Raw genomic sequence first — 14,861 nt, 5'->3', positions numbered from 1 at the left:
AGAGACAGTGCTCTGCAGCGCTTGACTTTCCTCCCTGGACCAGCAAGAAGGGGGAAGGTTGGATTTATTTGCACCTCCATCAGGAGGCGATGCAGGAGCCAGGGTGGGCAGGAGGGGACAGGGCAGAGGGTTGTCCATGGAGCCAAACTCACCTTTCCCCCTCCCCCCCCAGAGCACCCCAGACCCACAGCAGACCTGGCTTTGGAGGACAGGAAGGCTCCATCCCAAAGGACAGAGATTTTTAGGGGAATCTCAGACAGGTGCAGCAAGAGCCAGCTCCAGTGACAGGATCTGACCACAGAAAGTGCATGGCCACCATCAGCCTCTATGGCCCAGCCCTGGTGACCATGGGCTCATGTTTCCTGGGGCCAGCACCTCCCATCCCACACCATCAGCTAGGACTGAGACAGTGCTTTGGGAGCTGTCTCCATCTTCACCATGTGCAGAGAGGCCACATCCTGCTCTTGCTGCTTGAGGGACTTGACACCAGGGCAGGATTGGACCTTCAGGGCCTGGACATTGGCCTTCTAGCATTGCCACATCCAGACAACCTCCCTTTTATGGTCCAAAGCCCTGGAAATTCTCCCACACACTGAAGGAAGCATCTTCTTCAGGCACAGCTAATATTTAGCCACAAAACCCCTTCATAAATGAGTAAGAGTGCACAGAAACCAAGTGGATTTTAAAAAACCAAAAAGACTATTTCAATTTAATAGATGGTTAGTGCTGGGGTGCCCCACATCCTCCCCAGCTCAGGGAACCCCTCCCTGCACCCCGGTGGGACCCTCGCTGTCCACTGTCACCCAGTTCATCTTCCCACCCCCCACATTTGGGGGCTGATAGCTGCCAAGGCCATCCAGAGCTTTGTTTGTTCTGGGATCTGGGACCTGACTGCAAGAGGTTGGTGAGACATCTAATCCCCCCTGGGATCCTGACTCTCCTGCTGAGTCAGGGCCCAGCCCTGGGTGACGGGAACACAGCTGAGGGGCGAGGGGGTGTCTGGGAGGGAGACAAGAGGTACAAGCTCAGCACTCCCTGAGCCACGGGCCCCACCGATGGGGTGGGGAGGGACAGGAGGAGAAATGACCCTGCGTCCCCTCCTGTCCCTCGGCTGTGTCAGTAAGGGTAGGGGGAGACGGAGATGAGGAGGAGGAAGATGCTGGGTGCTCGCTGCCCGTCTGGGACCAGCGCCTGCACCTTGAGCCGGTGGGTGCCGGGCTCCCGCAGCGGCCGCACGGTGGAGATGATGCCGTGGCCCCTCTCGGTGCGGAGGGCGAAGGGGCTGTCGGGGTTCTGCTCCAGCAGCCTGAAGACGGGCCGGTGGTGCAGGGCGGTGGCCGGGTTGAGGTGCACCACGTCCCGGGGGGCAGCGATGCCGAGGGGCAGGGGAAGCACCTGGTACTGCAGCGTGGGGGGGCCGGCCGGGCCGCAGAGCGGGGGGCAGCGACCCACGCACAGCCTGCATGGGAGATGGAGAATGTGGGATGTGGTGGGTGCCAGAGAGTGGACAGGACACTCGGGTTCATGGTGACACGAAGAGAGCAGGATGGGCACCCCCAGCCCCACAGCACGACTCACCCTGGGCTGGAGCCTCTCCGGTACCCGGCCGGGCACGGCACATCCATGCACCGGGCACCTCCACGGGTGTTGAAGCACATCTGGCTCGAGCCACACTGGATTGTGCCCTCCATGCACTCATCCACATCTGCAGGGAGAGAGGGGACAGGTCTGAGGGTGCTGGGGTGCCCATGGCTGAGATGGGGGTCCAATCCCCAGCTCCCCCACCCTCCCACATCTGCCTGGACACGGAGACAGTGAGACATGAGCACTCCGACTGTGGAGTGCTGGCTCTGGGAACAACCCTCCCAAGAGAGGAGAAAGACTTGCAGCCCCAAAGAGATGACACCCAGGGCACCATGGGGACTGGGCACCCCTGCACTGACCATGGCAGGTCTTCCCATTGGACAGCAGCCGGTAGCCGGGGGGGCAGAGGCAGCGGTAGCTGCCCGGGCTGTTCCTGCACTCGTGCTGGCACTGCTTCAGTGTCTGGCACTCATCGAGGTCTGCAGGGCAAGAAAGGGTGAAGGCAAGACGGGAAGGATCAGTCCCCTCTGGTGCCACACTGCAGTGCACCAGTGCCTCTGGTGCCCCTCTGGGGCCAACCTGGCTCTCGCCTCCCCTTCCCGGCACAGCAAAGACCACAGGGCACAAACAAAGCGGTGGACAGGGCAGCAAGAAGGGCACGAGATACCTTTTGGGGACAAAGCGGTCTCTGAACTCCCTGCAACACCCTTCCCCAGTGTGCACTCACCAGTGCAGGTGCCATTCCTCCTGATGTAGCCCATGGGGCAGGGGGGGCCCCGGGCACCCATCCCTGCATCCTTCGCCACGCGGCGCAGGGCAAGCTGAGTGTGGAAGGATCGTCCCCGTGGGCGGCTGCTCGGCCCCTGCCAGCGCAGGGGGGTGTCCCGGGGCATGCTGCCCATTGTGTCCCCTGCATCCATCCCTGCTGTGCCACACTGTCCCCCTGGCAGCAGGGTCCTGCCAGCAGGGCACAGGCACTCGTAGGAGCCCCGCACGTTGCGGCACTCAAAGGCACACGGTGGGGGAAACTGCAGGCACTCATTGATATCTGGAGGAGAAAAGAGGTGGGGAGCTGCAGCTGGATGGGGGAAACTGAGGCTAGAGCAGGTCAGGGCTGACCATGGACCCTGAGAGCCCAGCTCCTACCCAAGCATGGCCAGCCAACGCCCAGCGTGCGGTAGCCAGGAGGGCAGGAGCAGCGGTAGGACCCGTCGCTGTTCTGGCAGATCTGGTTGTACCGGCAGGCGTGGGACCCCTCGGTGCATTCATCAACATCTGGGCAGCAGAGAGAGGACAGGGTTGGGGGGACAGGGAAGTGGCACCAAGTGCCCCTTGCCATCCACATGCCCCCTCAGGAAGGGTCCGTACCAATGCAGTACCGCTGCCCAGGGTCCGGGATGAATCCCAGTGGGCACTGATCTCTATCAGCCCCTGTGAATTGAGCAGAGAGAATGAGAAGTGACATGTCACTGCAGGGACGTGGCCTTTGCACCCTCACAGACACCCAGAACTGACAAATGGATCCACCCCCATCCTTGGGACTCGCCTGGTTACCTGCATGAAGTGAGGCATGGAGCTGGAAGCGGAGCTCCCCTTTGGCTGGGTCATAAGAGGCTGTGATGGCTCGGGCCCGGAGGTGCTGCACCCGGGGGGGCTGTGGCCCCACGGGGGGGTCGAACACGATGGTGTGATTGCAGTGGGCACGGACGAGGCGTCCATCCCGCAGGAAGCTCTGCACCGAGCCCCCGGAGAGCTGCCCCACGCCTGTCTGCACGTAGCGCTCGCTGAAGTCCTGGGGAGAGGCAGGGAGGGGGGTCAGGCCGTGGATCTCCCCATGCTCCCGGCACAGCAGTCGTGGTCCCACGGGGATAATGGGCAGTGCCAGCACCTGCAGTAGCACCACGGCATCGCCGAAGCTCTCCGGCACGGAGCCGCTGATGACACTGTCCAGCCGCAGAGCGCCAGCGCCATCCGCACCCCGGGCGAGGTGGGTGACCCGCAGGAGCTCCCCTGCCATGGGGGAACAGTGAGCAACAGCCCACAGCACCTCCCCACACAGCTCCATTGATGGTGCATGTGGGAGATGGAGTCTGAGCTTCCTCAGGAGCTAACCAGGCTCTCTTACCAGAGACCCCTCACCTGTGGCAAACTGCAGCAGAGTCTCGTGCTGGAAGGTGCCCTGGGTGAGCAGGAACCCGCTGCGGGCTGCCCCACTGGCGTGTGCCAAGGACCAGTAAATGGGCGCAATGATGGTCACCAGCACCTGCATCAGTGGCCCTGGGAATGGGGAAGAAAGGGTGTCACCGTGGAGCCAGCACTCTCCTAAGGGGGCACCCAGCCTGTCCCATTCCTCCTTGCCCACAGGACACAGATGTGGGGGCTGCTTTTGGGGAAAAAAAAAAGAAATAAAAACCTTTCCCCCAAGATCTACATCTGACAGACATCAAAACCCTTACAAGGGTGAGGGTAGAAATGTCCACCCACCTATGGCAGGTGGAATGCTCCCAATGCTGCTCCGGAGGGCGGTGGTGCCGGACTGAGAGGCACCCAGCACGCTGGCATCAAGGGTGGAGACACCGAGCTCGTGGCCATTGATGACACCGACCAGGCTGCCCCGCACCTGGTGCGGCTCCCCTGGGGCAGTTAGGATGGGGTCAGGCAGCAGCACGGGGACTGCACACCCATGGGAGAGCAGGGCGCTTCCCTGATTCCCCTCTCGCTAATTTGCATGTCAAGAAAATCTTGTTTTCCGGAGGTGAAGGCAGCCAGAGCAAGGCAGGCAGTGTCCCTGCCTGGCTGCAGCACCGTCCCCAGGGGCCCCACGGCTCCAGGCACGGTGCCATGTTGACATGGGATGTTGTGAGCGTGGCCCTGTGCCTTGTCACACCGACAGGCACTGACACCCCCAAACCCTGCTCTGTATCAACCTCAAGGTCCCGGCCTAGCCCCAAGCTTTTGTTTGCTTCTCCAGCATGCCTGGCAGCGAAATGCCACCAGCCACACAAGGGCACATAGGGCACCTGGCACTTCCTCCAGCCTGGCTCTCTGCTCCCGAGGGGCAGCAGGAAAGGATGTGTCTGTGCATTTAGCAGAGCCCCTGGGAGACGGGAATTTAATCATGGGCAACTAAGGCAGGAAGGCTGAGGAGAGGCCAGTGAGGGCTGGCACGCAGTGGCTGCTTGGGCAAGGGTCTGCTTGGGCTCGGGCCTTCAGCTGAGCAGTGGGAGAGAGGAGAGGACAAACCAGAGTATGAATCACAGGCTAGAACAAGCAAGGAAAGGCAATATTCCCCCAAACCACTGTCCTGGAGCTCTCACCCGTGTGTAACAGCACTGCAGGCAGCACCAGCCCTCGAGCCAGCCAAAGCCCCCCAGGGCCAGGGACAGACACCCACCTTGGACATCCAGGGAGGCGTGGGCAGCAGCAGAGCCCAGGGCATTGCGGGCGAGGCAGGAGTAGCTGCCGGCGTCATGGTGGGTGACAGAGGGCAGGAGCAGGGTGGCATTGGGCAGGACACGGGCGTGGGGACCCTCAGGGAGTGGCTCCCCATCCCGTTGCCACTCCACGGAGGGGGTGGGCTCCCCTGACACGACACAGTGCAGCAGCACCCGCTGCCCAGCATGGACTGTCACCGCTCCTGGTGTCACTGTCACCACGGGGGTGCCTGGGTAGGGAAAGGGGTGCAGGTAGTGATGCGGCATTCCAGCAGTTCTGGGAGCATTCCCCATGGATCAGGGGTGGTTGGAGGGGCTGAGAGGTGACATGGTTTGCAGTCCCTTAAAAGAAGGGTGAGGAGGTGGGCAGCACTCACTCTGCAGAGCCAGGGTGACAACTTTTGCTGCTGTGCCCGCATCGTTCTCCGCCACACACTGGTACTGCCCCACATCGGTGCTCTAGCAGGACCAACAGCATCAGCACAGCGTTTTGCTTTGCCAGAAAAGCACCCTGAAATGTGCCAGCACCCCCCGGCCCCCGCTCACCCGCACAGCACGGATGGCCAGGGAGCCATTCTGCAGCTGGTGCAGGCGCCCATGGGCCACCACCGGCACCCCGTCCTTGCTCCAGCGGATGAGGGGCTCAGGGTGACCCTGGGCATCGCAGTCGAGGAGGGCATCGCCTCCGGAGCGCTCCGCCTGGTAGGTGCTGGGGTCCCCCTGTATGACGGGTGCCTCTGGGAAAGGGAAAGGGGTGGCAGAGAAGGGGGGCTGGATGGGCACCCCAATTCCCCTGCCAGCACCTACCTCTGACAGAGACGAAGGCAGTGGCGCTGATGGCACCGGCGCTGTTCTCGGCGTGGCAGACGTAGGTCCCGCTGTCCGTGGGTGTGGCTGCCTCCCGCCGCAGGATGCTCCGCCCGCTCTGCCCCGACACACCATCTGCGGGGTGCAAAACCCCAAAAGTGTGGTTGGGGATCAGCCGGTTACAACCCCGCACAGCCAGACGTGCTGGCACGCCGGGGACCCTGAAAGGTGGGACAAGGGTGGCACCAGGATCGCTTTCTCCCCCAAGTTCAGCATCCCCTGCCCAGGTACCAGTGACGAGCTGCCCGTTGGCCATCCAGGAGACGTGGGGCTGGGGGCTGCCCACGGCGGCACACACCAGCTCCAGCCTCTCGCCCCGGCTCACGGTGATGTCTGTGGGCAGGTGGGTGAAGGTGGGCAGGGTGTGGATGGAGAGGGAGAGCCGGCGGACAGCCCTCCCAGCAGAGTTCACCGCGGTGCAGGAGTAGCTCCCAGCATCCTGTTCCTGCATGAGGATGAGAGGGAGTCGTCTTGAATCGGGGGTCCAGCTGCAGCCCTGGCTCCCTGAGCTACAGCTCTGCTGGTTGTTGTGCATCTAAAAAGTCACAGTTTGGACAGAGCCACTTTCTCCAGCCCACATTAGCAATCTCACAGTGCCCCAACCCTCCAGCCTGTAGCACAGGACTGCATGGTGCTCTCCCTCTGCCAGATACTTTCACGAGCAGCCAGACGCTCTTCAGCAGCAAAAGACACTTGTTCCTCAGCACTCCAGCCTTACAGCGGCCCCAGGGGACAGTGCTCACCTGGACATCCCGGAGCAGCAGCTCCCCAGAGGGCAGCACAGTGGCCTTCCCACCCCGCACCAGGGCTCCGTCCCGGCTCCAGGACACGCGAGGCTCGGGAACACCGCGGGCGGCACAGGGCAGCAGCACCTCCAGCCCCTCCAGGACCACCAGCTCCAGCGGGCCGGCAGCGATGATGGGGGGCACTGGATGGGGCAGAAGGGCAGGGACTTGCTCACGCCTTGGAAGCCACGTTTTGCTGTGAGGTGCTGGGAAGGGGCTGAGCAGAGGGGCGAGCACTGGCGCTCTGATCGCTGCTGTACCTTGCACAATGAGCCGGGTCTTCCCCGCAGCCGTGCCCGAGGGGTTGCGAGCCATGCACAGGTAGGTGCCTGCATCCTCCGGGGCTGCTCGCAGGAGACGGAGCTGCCCGTTGGGGAACACCTTCCGCCCAGACCCTGGCAGAAACGAAGGACAGGATGGGGAAGCACAGCTGAGCCAAGGTGCAGATGGATGATGTGCAGGGACTGCTTCCCCCACAGAAGTGCCTCTTCCCGAGGAGTCTCCATGGAACAGATACAGAGGCCACCACACCCAGCTTGGACAGCAGCCGGGAGCCAGGAGGACTCATGCACAGTGACACCCCATACCCTGCCGGGATGCCTACAAACCCCTGGCACCTAAGTCTTCCCCCAAGTAGAGGCTGGCAGGCAATGCGGGCTCTGCCAGCCCCCAGCACACTCCTGCTCACCTCCAGTGATGCCAACACCATCTTTTTGCCAGGTGACCTCCGGCCGGGGGACGCCTGTGGCCTCACAGGACAGCACCGCGCTGGTGTTGACCATCACCATCACCATGCCAGGCAGGGGCTTCAAAGCAGGGGGCTCTGTGAAGGGCAGGGAAGTGCTATCCTGGGAAGAGGGTGTGGGACCCCCAGCAGCACGACCCTGGTGCCGTGCATACCGTGCACCGTGAGCCAGAGGTGCTTCCGGGCCATGCCCGCGGTGCTCCGAGCAGTGCAGGTGTAGCGGCCGGTGTGTGCAGGCAGCGCCTGCCTGATCTCCAGGGCTCCTGGAAAACAGCGGGCAGAGGGGAGGCAGTGGCAGGGCTGGCAGGGACCCCCTGTCCCGGCCGGGGCTGCGCTGCCCCGTGCTGTACCTCTGGGCAGGACGCGGTAGCCCCCTCCTCTGCTGCCCAGCTGAGCCCCCTCCTTGCTCCATGACACCGTGGGCGGGGGCACGCCCGAGGCGTAGCAGGTGAGGACTGCGGGGGACAGCCGGGTGACAACCACATCTCTAAGGTCATCAGCAATGGTGGGGGGCACTGGAGAAAGGAGAGAAGGAAGTGAGCAGGGCTGTAGGGCAAAAGTTGGAGAGGATTCTGTCCCTGTTCATGTGGGCACGAATATTTCTTTTCCACTCTTGTCCACCCCCAAGCCCAGTCCTTGAGAGGGGAGCCAACCCCATGTAGGGCTGGAGCACACCCACATTACCCCCGAGGTGGTGACAGAGCCTGGGAAAGCCACTCTCAGCAAGACCCCCAGCCCCAGAAGCTCACCATGGACAGACACCAGGAAGACCTTCCGTGCCTCTCCGGCAGCATTGGTGGCGATGCACTCAAACCGCCCCTCATCCCGGGGACCAGGGCTGGAGATGAGCAGTGACCCCAAGGACTGCAAACTGTGCGGGCAGAGCACACATCAGGATCACCCCTGTCCCATGGGGGGCAAACCCCACCCTACAGGGGAACCCTTTGGTGTACAAGGTGGCAGGTCCTGCGGGTACCTGTAGGCTCCAGATGAGAGGTGCAGGTTCAGGGGACGGCCATCCTTCTCCCACCTGATGTGAGGCTCAGGGGACCCCTGGGTGTCACAGCCCAGGGTGGCCGGCTGCTGAGCCAACAGGGTGAGGTTGGAGGGCCCGGGGGCGATGGCAGGAGGGACTGTGGGAGGGCATGGCAGCGATGAGCAGAGGACAGTAGCACATCATTGCACTGATGAGAGCAGCCCAGCCACGTTGGGTTGCAGGAGGGATCCATCCGGCTCTCCCGCTTACCCAGGACATGGAGGTCCAGGCCTCGCCGGTCAGAGCCAGCAGGGCTGGATGCCATGCAGAGGTAATGGCCCAAATCCTGGACCTGGACGGGGTCAATTCGCAGGGAGCCTCCTGGCAGTAACTGCAGCCTGGGGAGGGAGAACAAATGAACCTGCGGGTTCAGGGTTGGGAATGTTGGAAGGGTGACAAGTGCCATTGCAGCCACATGCAGCACGTGCCCGCTGAGCTGGTGTGAGGACAGAGCACAGCTCTCCACAGGGTGACTGGCACACCAAATCACCTGTGGCTGTGGAGGGTGGCACGGGCTGAGTGCCAGTCCTTGGTGTCACCAACCCGCAGAGCCTCGTACCTGTCGCTCCCAGGCAGGGGCAGGAGCTGGCCATCCTTCCGCCACGTCACCCGGGGCACGGGCCACCCCTCTGCCTGGCACGGCAGCATGGCCGAGGTGTTCAGCAGCACCTTCACCTCCTCAGGGCCCGGCTGGATCTCCGGGGCCACTGTGGCCGCACCCAGAGACATCACCAAGAGCGTGGAATAAGGCTCAGGGATGGAGGACACCAGCCCAGAGCAGCACTGGGGGGTGGGCGTAGTCTAGCCCTGCCATCCCATCACCCGACCCTATGACACCCTATAATACCCCACATCCTGGATTTAACCGGGAAGGAGCCGGTACTCCGGGGCTAGGGCAGGGCAGCACTCACCGTGAACCTGCACCCGGACGCGCGGGCCGGTGTCCCCGGGGGCCCTGCAGCTGTACTCGCCGCCGTCCGCCGCAGCCACTGCCCACAGCTGCAGGAAACGCCCCTGGGCCAGGACCTGCTGGCGGGCATCCTCCTAAAACCCCCGGGACCCCCATCAACAGCCACCCAGCATCACCCCCAGCACCAGCCTGATGGTGCCGGTACATCCCAGTCCCTGACCGTGACCGTCCCTGGTCCCATCACAGGTACCTGCAACGGGGAGCCCTCCCGGTGCCACTCGATGTTGGGGTGGGGCTCAGCACCCTCTGGGCACTCCAGGAGGAGCTGCCCCCCTGCCACAGCCGTGATGATGGAGATCTCCCCAGTACTCGCCATGCTGGGTGGTGCTGTGGGACACGGGCCGGGGGGGTCAGGGTGTGCCACGTGGGTTGGGCACCCCCACACCTGTCCCTGTAAGTCACGCATAGGCCCCCACTCTGCAGGACATCACTGTGCTCCAGACCCCTCTTCTGGAGCCCACACCAATCCCAAAGAAAGATACAGGGATGCTCTGGCTCTCTGGTCCCCCAAAGCCTGGGCCATCCTGCAGCACGCCCTGCTAGCCCCCTCCTCGCTGCACTGCTGGGGCCACACTACCTTGGATGCTGACATGGAAGCTCCTGCTGTCCTCCCCTGCAGGGCTAGTGGCCAGGCAGGTGTACAAGCCAGCATCAGCCACCTACACAGCCAGGAGCAGAAAAATTGAGGCACAAAAAGAAAACCCAGGTAGGGAGAAAAAAAGTGGAGCTCCTACCTCAATGCTCTCAATGTGGAGGGTGCTCTCATTCCCCGACACGAGCAAGGGCCCTGCCAGCAGCCGTCCATCCTTCTCCCAGGTGACAGTGGGCATGGGGACACCTGTCACCACACACGTCAGCTCTAGAGGGGTGCCCACAGCGATGGATATCTCAGTGGGGTGGGACGCAGCCTCGACACGGGGTGGCTCTGCAAGGCACATAGCAAGGCAGGAGGGCTCATCCCCTCATTGCTCCCAAAAACTTGGGTAAGCTGTCCTCCCCAAATCCCAGAGGGATGACACGCACCCATCACCAGGAGGTGGAAGGCTTTGCTGACCTCCCCTACTTCATTCATCACCAGGCATGAGTAAATGCCTGCATCAGACGGCCCCACGGCTAACAGGCTCAGCTGCGGGCCACCAGGCACCTGGTCACTCTGCTGCCCCAGGGGCTCTCCATCCTTCAGCCAGGTCACTGATGGTGCTGGGGACCCGGTGGCTTTGCAGGTGAAAGTGACATCAGAGCCCTCAGCCACCATCTGCTCCTCACTGCTCTTGGGGCTCTCCAGGACAGGGGGCACTGGGGAGGGAAAGATTCCCTTTAAGGGAGAAAAGTCAGGTCCACAGGCACTGGGGGTGGGTTTGGCCATTCCCTGGTGTCCTGTGAGCAGCCAGAGGCGGCTCAGCCCTCCTGCAGCATGCTCTCAGGTTGGTCCTGCTTTGCTCCATCCCTTCCAAGCCCACCCCAGCAGTAGAGGGATGGCTCATGACCCTGCTTGGGAATGGGCTGCAACGCACCACGTGTGCTCTGCCAACAAAATCAGTCTCCAGACACCCCCTGCTCTGCCCCCCCTAAGCCCCTGCCCCATACCCTGTATCTGCAGGACGAAGCTGCGATCGGCCACCCCTGCCCGGCTGGACACAATGCAGGTGTAGAGTCCGGCATCGGAGACCTGTGCCTGGGAGATCCTAACCCATGGGATGGGGAGGAAACATCATCAGCTTGGGGTGACTCCCTGCTCCCCAAGGTGACACTCAGCCACTTCAGGGTGCAGCAGCGGCTGTTCCCTCATGCAAACCTGGGTACCAGCCCCAAAGCCTGTGGCTGACCATTGCTCCAGGGTCCTTTCTCACCGGAGGACGTGCCCAGCTGAGAGCAGGGTGACATGAGGGGACAGGCGGAGGGGCAGCCCATCCTTCAGCCAGCTCACGTGCAGCGGAGGGGACCCTCGTGCCCAGCACTCCAGCGTCACCACGGCGGACAGGACTCCGCGGACCACCCCCGAGTCATCAGCACCTCTCTCGATGGCGGGAGGGACTGGGCGAGGGGACAGAGGGGCTGATGGGGCTGTCGGGGGTGGAGGCGGCCCCGGCGCTGCCCCGAAGGTCCCAGCCCTGCTCACCCAGCACGTTCAGCGTGTGCAGCCGCGTGTCCTCGCCCAGGCTGCTCCGGGCCAGGCACGTGTAAGCTCCGGAGTCGGCAGCTCGGAGCCCCTCGAGGAGCAGGGAGCTGCCATCCGGGGACACCCTGCGTGGGGAGGATGGGACAGTGACCTGTGTGCTCATCCCCAACGTGCCCGCGGGGCGCAAGTGCTCTGTGCTCAGTTTACAGCCAACGATGAGGGTTTTGGGGTACATTGCAAGGTCAGGGCGTCAAGTGGAACCCTGCCAGGGTGACAGCGACCATTCCAGTCTCCAGGGCTTAACCCAGGATGATATTTTCTCAGCAAAGAGCTGGAATGAGTGCATCCCAGAACAAACAGCAGGAAGAAGCAGAAGAACTCAGCCTGTCTTGCCGGGCAATATTGCACATGGGGACACTGTGCCCCTGGGGTGTCCTCCCCCCCAGACTCACCGGGCACGTGAGGGGGGCTGCAGCCGCAGGGGCTGCCCGTCCTTCAGCCAGGAGATGTGGGGGGTGGGCTGCCCCTCTGCCCGGCACTCCAGCCTCACCCTGCCGCCCTCCAGCACGCTGTGTTCACTGGGGTCCCCTGCACTGCTGATCTGGGGGGCCACTGCACCCAGGAGAGAAGGAGGCTGAGGGAGAGGAGGGGGAGGAAGGCTCACCTCCGAGGGAGAGCCTGCAGGGACCAGGCTGCCTTGGAGAAGCCCTACCTCGCACCAGCACCATGAAGTCCTTGCGTGCCTCGGCCCCCGGGCCCTGTGCCAGGCAGGTGTATCGGCCCTGGTGGAAGGGCTGGAGGGGGTTGAGCTGGAGCTGGGCCCCCCCGGACACCAGACCCTGCTCTGGGCTCATCTCTGCAAGGAGACAGGGTGAAGGGGGCTGAGCAGTGCTCCTCCTCTGAGCCCTCCCCAGGCTCATTGTGCTTCCCCCCCTTCCCACCCCCGAGACCCAGGTTTGGGGACGCTGTTAGAGCAAAGCAGGGTTTTTGCAGAGTTCACTGCTGAAGCTTTACAAGAAAAAAGAGCCACCGGTTTGGGGGCAAACCCCTGTCGCAGCAAGCAACCCAAGGGCTGGTACCCAGAGAGCTCATGCCCCCCCATATCCCTCCATCGCACCCTGTGCCCACATCCCATTGCTTCGAGCCTCAGGAATGAACGTGAGGCCTCTTCAAAGCACGCAGGGAAAAGGCCAGCCCCTCCATGCTCTGTCCCCTCCCTGTGCAGCCCTGAGGGTCCCTTGCAGCAGGATTAGAAGTTGGGAAACTGAGGCAGGACTGCTTGGAGGGGAACAGCAACGAGGCTGGGGGTGGCAGCCTGGCACAGCGTTCCCCTGCACACACACCCAGCGGGCTCCCGTCCTTCAGCCAGGTGACAGCAGGCGCGGCCACACCAGTGACTTGGCAGGTCAGGACAAGGGATGTCCCCATGTCAGCTTCAAGCGTCTCCTGCTGTGAGTCCTGGATGCCTGGGGGTTCTGAGGAGGGTGAGCAGGGGCAGGGGGTGTGAGACAGACCGGGGTTCACTGTCGGCTCCTCAGCGTGTGCTCAGGGGACAGAGCTCCTGGCTGAGCCCTCACCACTTACCGTGGATGGTGAGGATGAAGCTCTTCTCAGCCTGGCTGGCCACGTTCTGAGCCATGCACGTGTATGTGCCTGAGCTGGAAAGCTGCAGGTGAGGGAGCTGCAGCACCCGAGAGCCTGGAAGAAGCAGAGAGCAGGGAATCAGGACAGCCTGGAGCAGGACCAGGTCTGGGCCACCGTGGCAGCAAGCTGACTGATCCCCCAGCACCCAGCCAAGCTCCATGCAAAAGGAGTCTGGCCATGGAGTCTCTCTTTGAGGTCCAAAGCCTTATTCTGCCCAGCTGGAAAGGGCACTGAGCTCCCAGGAAGCAGCAGCATGGAGTGCTGCAGGATTGCAGCCCTCGGTCCTCTCCAGAGGGGATCACTCAGCATCGTGTTATCAGTGTGTCATACAACCCAAAAGCTGAGCTCAAGTCCCACATATGACATCCCAAAAGGGGGGTTAGGGGACCTAGAGCCGGGGCACAGGCAACCATCCTGGCTCATCCCAACGTACCTGGGGTGACAGTCACCTCCTCACCGAGCCGCAGGACGTGGCCATCCTTGTACCAGGTGATCTCTGCAGCCGGGTGGGATTGGATGTCGCACACGAGTGAGACGCTGCCATTGACAATGCCATCGACGTTTTCGGGGTTTGTACCCACACTCCAGGGAGCTTCTGCTCCAGTGCACCCAAAAGAGAGTGGCAAAGGGGAGCCATCACTGTGGAGGTCGATGCCTCCCCAGGAGGAAGCACGCACCCGAGCCTCTCGCCTGCTCGGAGCGTGTGGCACCTCAACCTCCTTGTGCAGGGCGAGCGTGACCAGCACGAGGGGACAGAGGCAGCCATGCAGTTCCAGAGCCACAGGAGACTCCAGCTGGTGGCGAAAGAGGAGGAGGGGAGTAAATCAGTGACCCAGGGAAGGGGAGATGCCTTACCCTGCACGGCGAGGGCAAAGTGCTTCTCAGCTGACCCGGCCGGGTTCTCAGCCATGCACGTGTAGCTCCCAGTGTCACCCGCCTCCACCATCGCCACCTGCAGAGGGGGAGCACAGCACCACTGAGGGCTGCGCCGAGCTGGGGAGATGTTGGGACTCCCACGGGGACCTTGGTGAGACCAGGGGAACCTCCTTTGGGAGAAAAGAGTGCTCCATCCACTCTCTCCTGTGTCCCTCCCCGACACAGCCACCTGCTTAGGGGGACACCAACCTGCAGGACTGTGCCATCCTCCAGGAGCTGGTGCCGTGGGCCAGCCTCTATGGGGAGATCATTCCAGAGCCAGGACACTGTGGGTTCTGGGTGCCCAGTAGCTTCACACTCGAAGCGGACAGTGCCATTGATGGTGGCTGTCACCTCCTCCACCAGGTCCTCTGTGCCACCACGGATGGCCGGGGCAGCTGGAAGCAGGCGGTTATGGGGCTGCTGTGTGCCTCAATCCAATGTGCCCCTGTCCCCATACTCACTCAGCACCTCCAGCTCGTAGTGCAGGCGGTCCTGTCCCACAGCATTGGCGGCCTCGCAGGTGTACCTGCCGCTGTCCTCCTCCTGCACCACCTGCAGCTGCAGCACCCGGCCCCCTGTGACACGGGACAGGGTTGGGGCAGGGCACAGGGAAGGGTCTGTGGGATTTCCCCCCCAGCCCCACCCTGCACAGAGCCCTGCGCCGCCCCAGTGACTTCAGAGGTCCCACAGGTGCTGTGTGTGTTGGCCGGAGGAAGGGGACAGGATCCAACCTCCTCCACGCTATGGATGCTCTCAACC

The 14,861-nt window shown here is 62.9% G+C and overlaps 1 protein-coding gene across 1 annotated transcript in view; it reads right to left on the bottom strand.

The window, feature by feature from the left end:
• Nucleotides 1–739: 739 nt before the first annotated feature.
• The window catches only part of HMCN2 (hemicentin 2), a 32,799-nt gene continuing 18,677 nt past the window's right edge, over nucleotides 740–14,861 (bottom strand). The window contains exons 40-79 of the mRNA XM_069031733.1: nucleotides 14,564–14,677; nucleotides 14,310–14,497; nucleotides 14,040–14,136; nucleotides 13,618–13,779; nucleotides 13,125–13,238; nucleotides 12,884–13,015; nucleotides 12,253–12,396; nucleotides 11,993–12,152; nucleotides 11,541–11,665; nucleotides 11,272–11,455; nucleotides 11,009–11,106; nucleotides 10,445–10,717; nucleotides 10,156–10,346; nucleotides 9,999–10,080; nucleotides 9,612–9,748; nucleotides 9,363–9,495; nucleotides 9,011–9,158; nucleotides 8,662–8,789; nucleotides 8,392–8,548; nucleotides 8,165–8,286; nucleotides 7,766–7,930; nucleotides 7,571–7,678; nucleotides 7,359–7,493; nucleotides 6,931–7,065; nucleotides 6,629–6,813; nucleotides 6,117–6,330; nucleotides 5,826–5,960; nucleotides 5,565–5,755; nucleotides 5,396–5,477; nucleotides 4,979–5,248; nucleotides 4,069–4,218; nucleotides 3,724–3,861; nucleotides 3,473–3,594; nucleotides 3,139–3,376; nucleotides 2,953–3,015; nucleotides 2,731–2,859; nucleotides 2,312–2,632; nucleotides 1,944–2,063; nucleotides 1,579–1,705; nucleotides 740–1,459 (exon numbers count right to left, since the gene is read on the bottom strand). Of these exons, the coding sequence (XP_068887834.1) occupies nucleotides 1,117–1,459; nucleotides 1,579–1,705; nucleotides 1,944–2,063; nucleotides 2,312–2,632; nucleotides 2,731–2,859; nucleotides 2,953–3,015; nucleotides 3,139–3,376; nucleotides 3,473–3,594; nucleotides 3,724–3,861; nucleotides 4,069–4,218; nucleotides 4,979–5,248; nucleotides 5,396–5,477; nucleotides 5,565–5,755; nucleotides 5,826–5,960; nucleotides 6,117–6,330; nucleotides 6,629–6,813; nucleotides 6,931–7,065; nucleotides 7,359–7,493; nucleotides 7,571–7,678; nucleotides 7,766–7,930; nucleotides 8,165–8,286; nucleotides 8,392–8,548; nucleotides 8,662–8,789; nucleotides 9,011–9,158; nucleotides 9,363–9,495; nucleotides 9,612–9,748; nucleotides 9,999–10,080; nucleotides 10,156–10,346; nucleotides 10,445–10,717; nucleotides 11,009–11,106; nucleotides 11,272–11,455; nucleotides 11,541–11,665; nucleotides 11,993–12,152; nucleotides 12,253–12,396; nucleotides 12,884–13,015; nucleotides 13,125–13,238; nucleotides 13,618–13,779; nucleotides 14,040–14,136; nucleotides 14,310–14,497; nucleotides 14,564–14,677 (6,260 nt within the window). The 3' untranslated portion in view covers nucleotides 740–1,116. The remainder of the gene's footprint in view (nucleotides 1,460–1,578; nucleotides 1,706–1,943; nucleotides 2,064–2,311; nucleotides 2,633–2,730; nucleotides 2,860–2,952; nucleotides 3,016–3,138; nucleotides 3,377–3,472; nucleotides 3,595–3,723; nucleotides 3,862–4,068; nucleotides 4,219–4,978; nucleotides 5,249–5,395; nucleotides 5,478–5,564; nucleotides 5,756–5,825; nucleotides 5,961–6,116; nucleotides 6,331–6,628; nucleotides 6,814–6,930; nucleotides 7,066–7,358; nucleotides 7,494–7,570; nucleotides 7,679–7,765; nucleotides 7,931–8,164; nucleotides 8,287–8,391; nucleotides 8,549–8,661; nucleotides 8,790–9,010; nucleotides 9,159–9,362; nucleotides 9,496–9,611; nucleotides 9,749–9,998; nucleotides 10,081–10,155; nucleotides 10,347–10,444; nucleotides 10,718–11,008; nucleotides 11,107–11,271; nucleotides 11,456–11,540; nucleotides 11,666–11,992; nucleotides 12,153–12,252; nucleotides 12,397–12,883; nucleotides 13,016–13,124; nucleotides 13,239–13,617; nucleotides 13,780–14,039; nucleotides 14,137–14,309; nucleotides 14,498–14,563; nucleotides 14,678–14,861) is intronic.

The sequence above is a fragment of the Aphelocoma coerulescens genome, chromosome 17 (genome assembly GCF_041296385.1).
Source record: "Aphelocoma coerulescens isolate FSJ_1873_10779 chromosome 17, UR_Acoe_1.0, whole genome shotgun sequence".
Lineage (NCBI taxonomy): Eukaryota > Metazoa > Chordata > Aves > Passeriformes > Corvidae > Aphelocoma > Aphelocoma coerulescens.
Note: the sequence above shows the minus strand (reverse complement) of the source record. Positions and strands in the feature narration are given on the sequence as shown.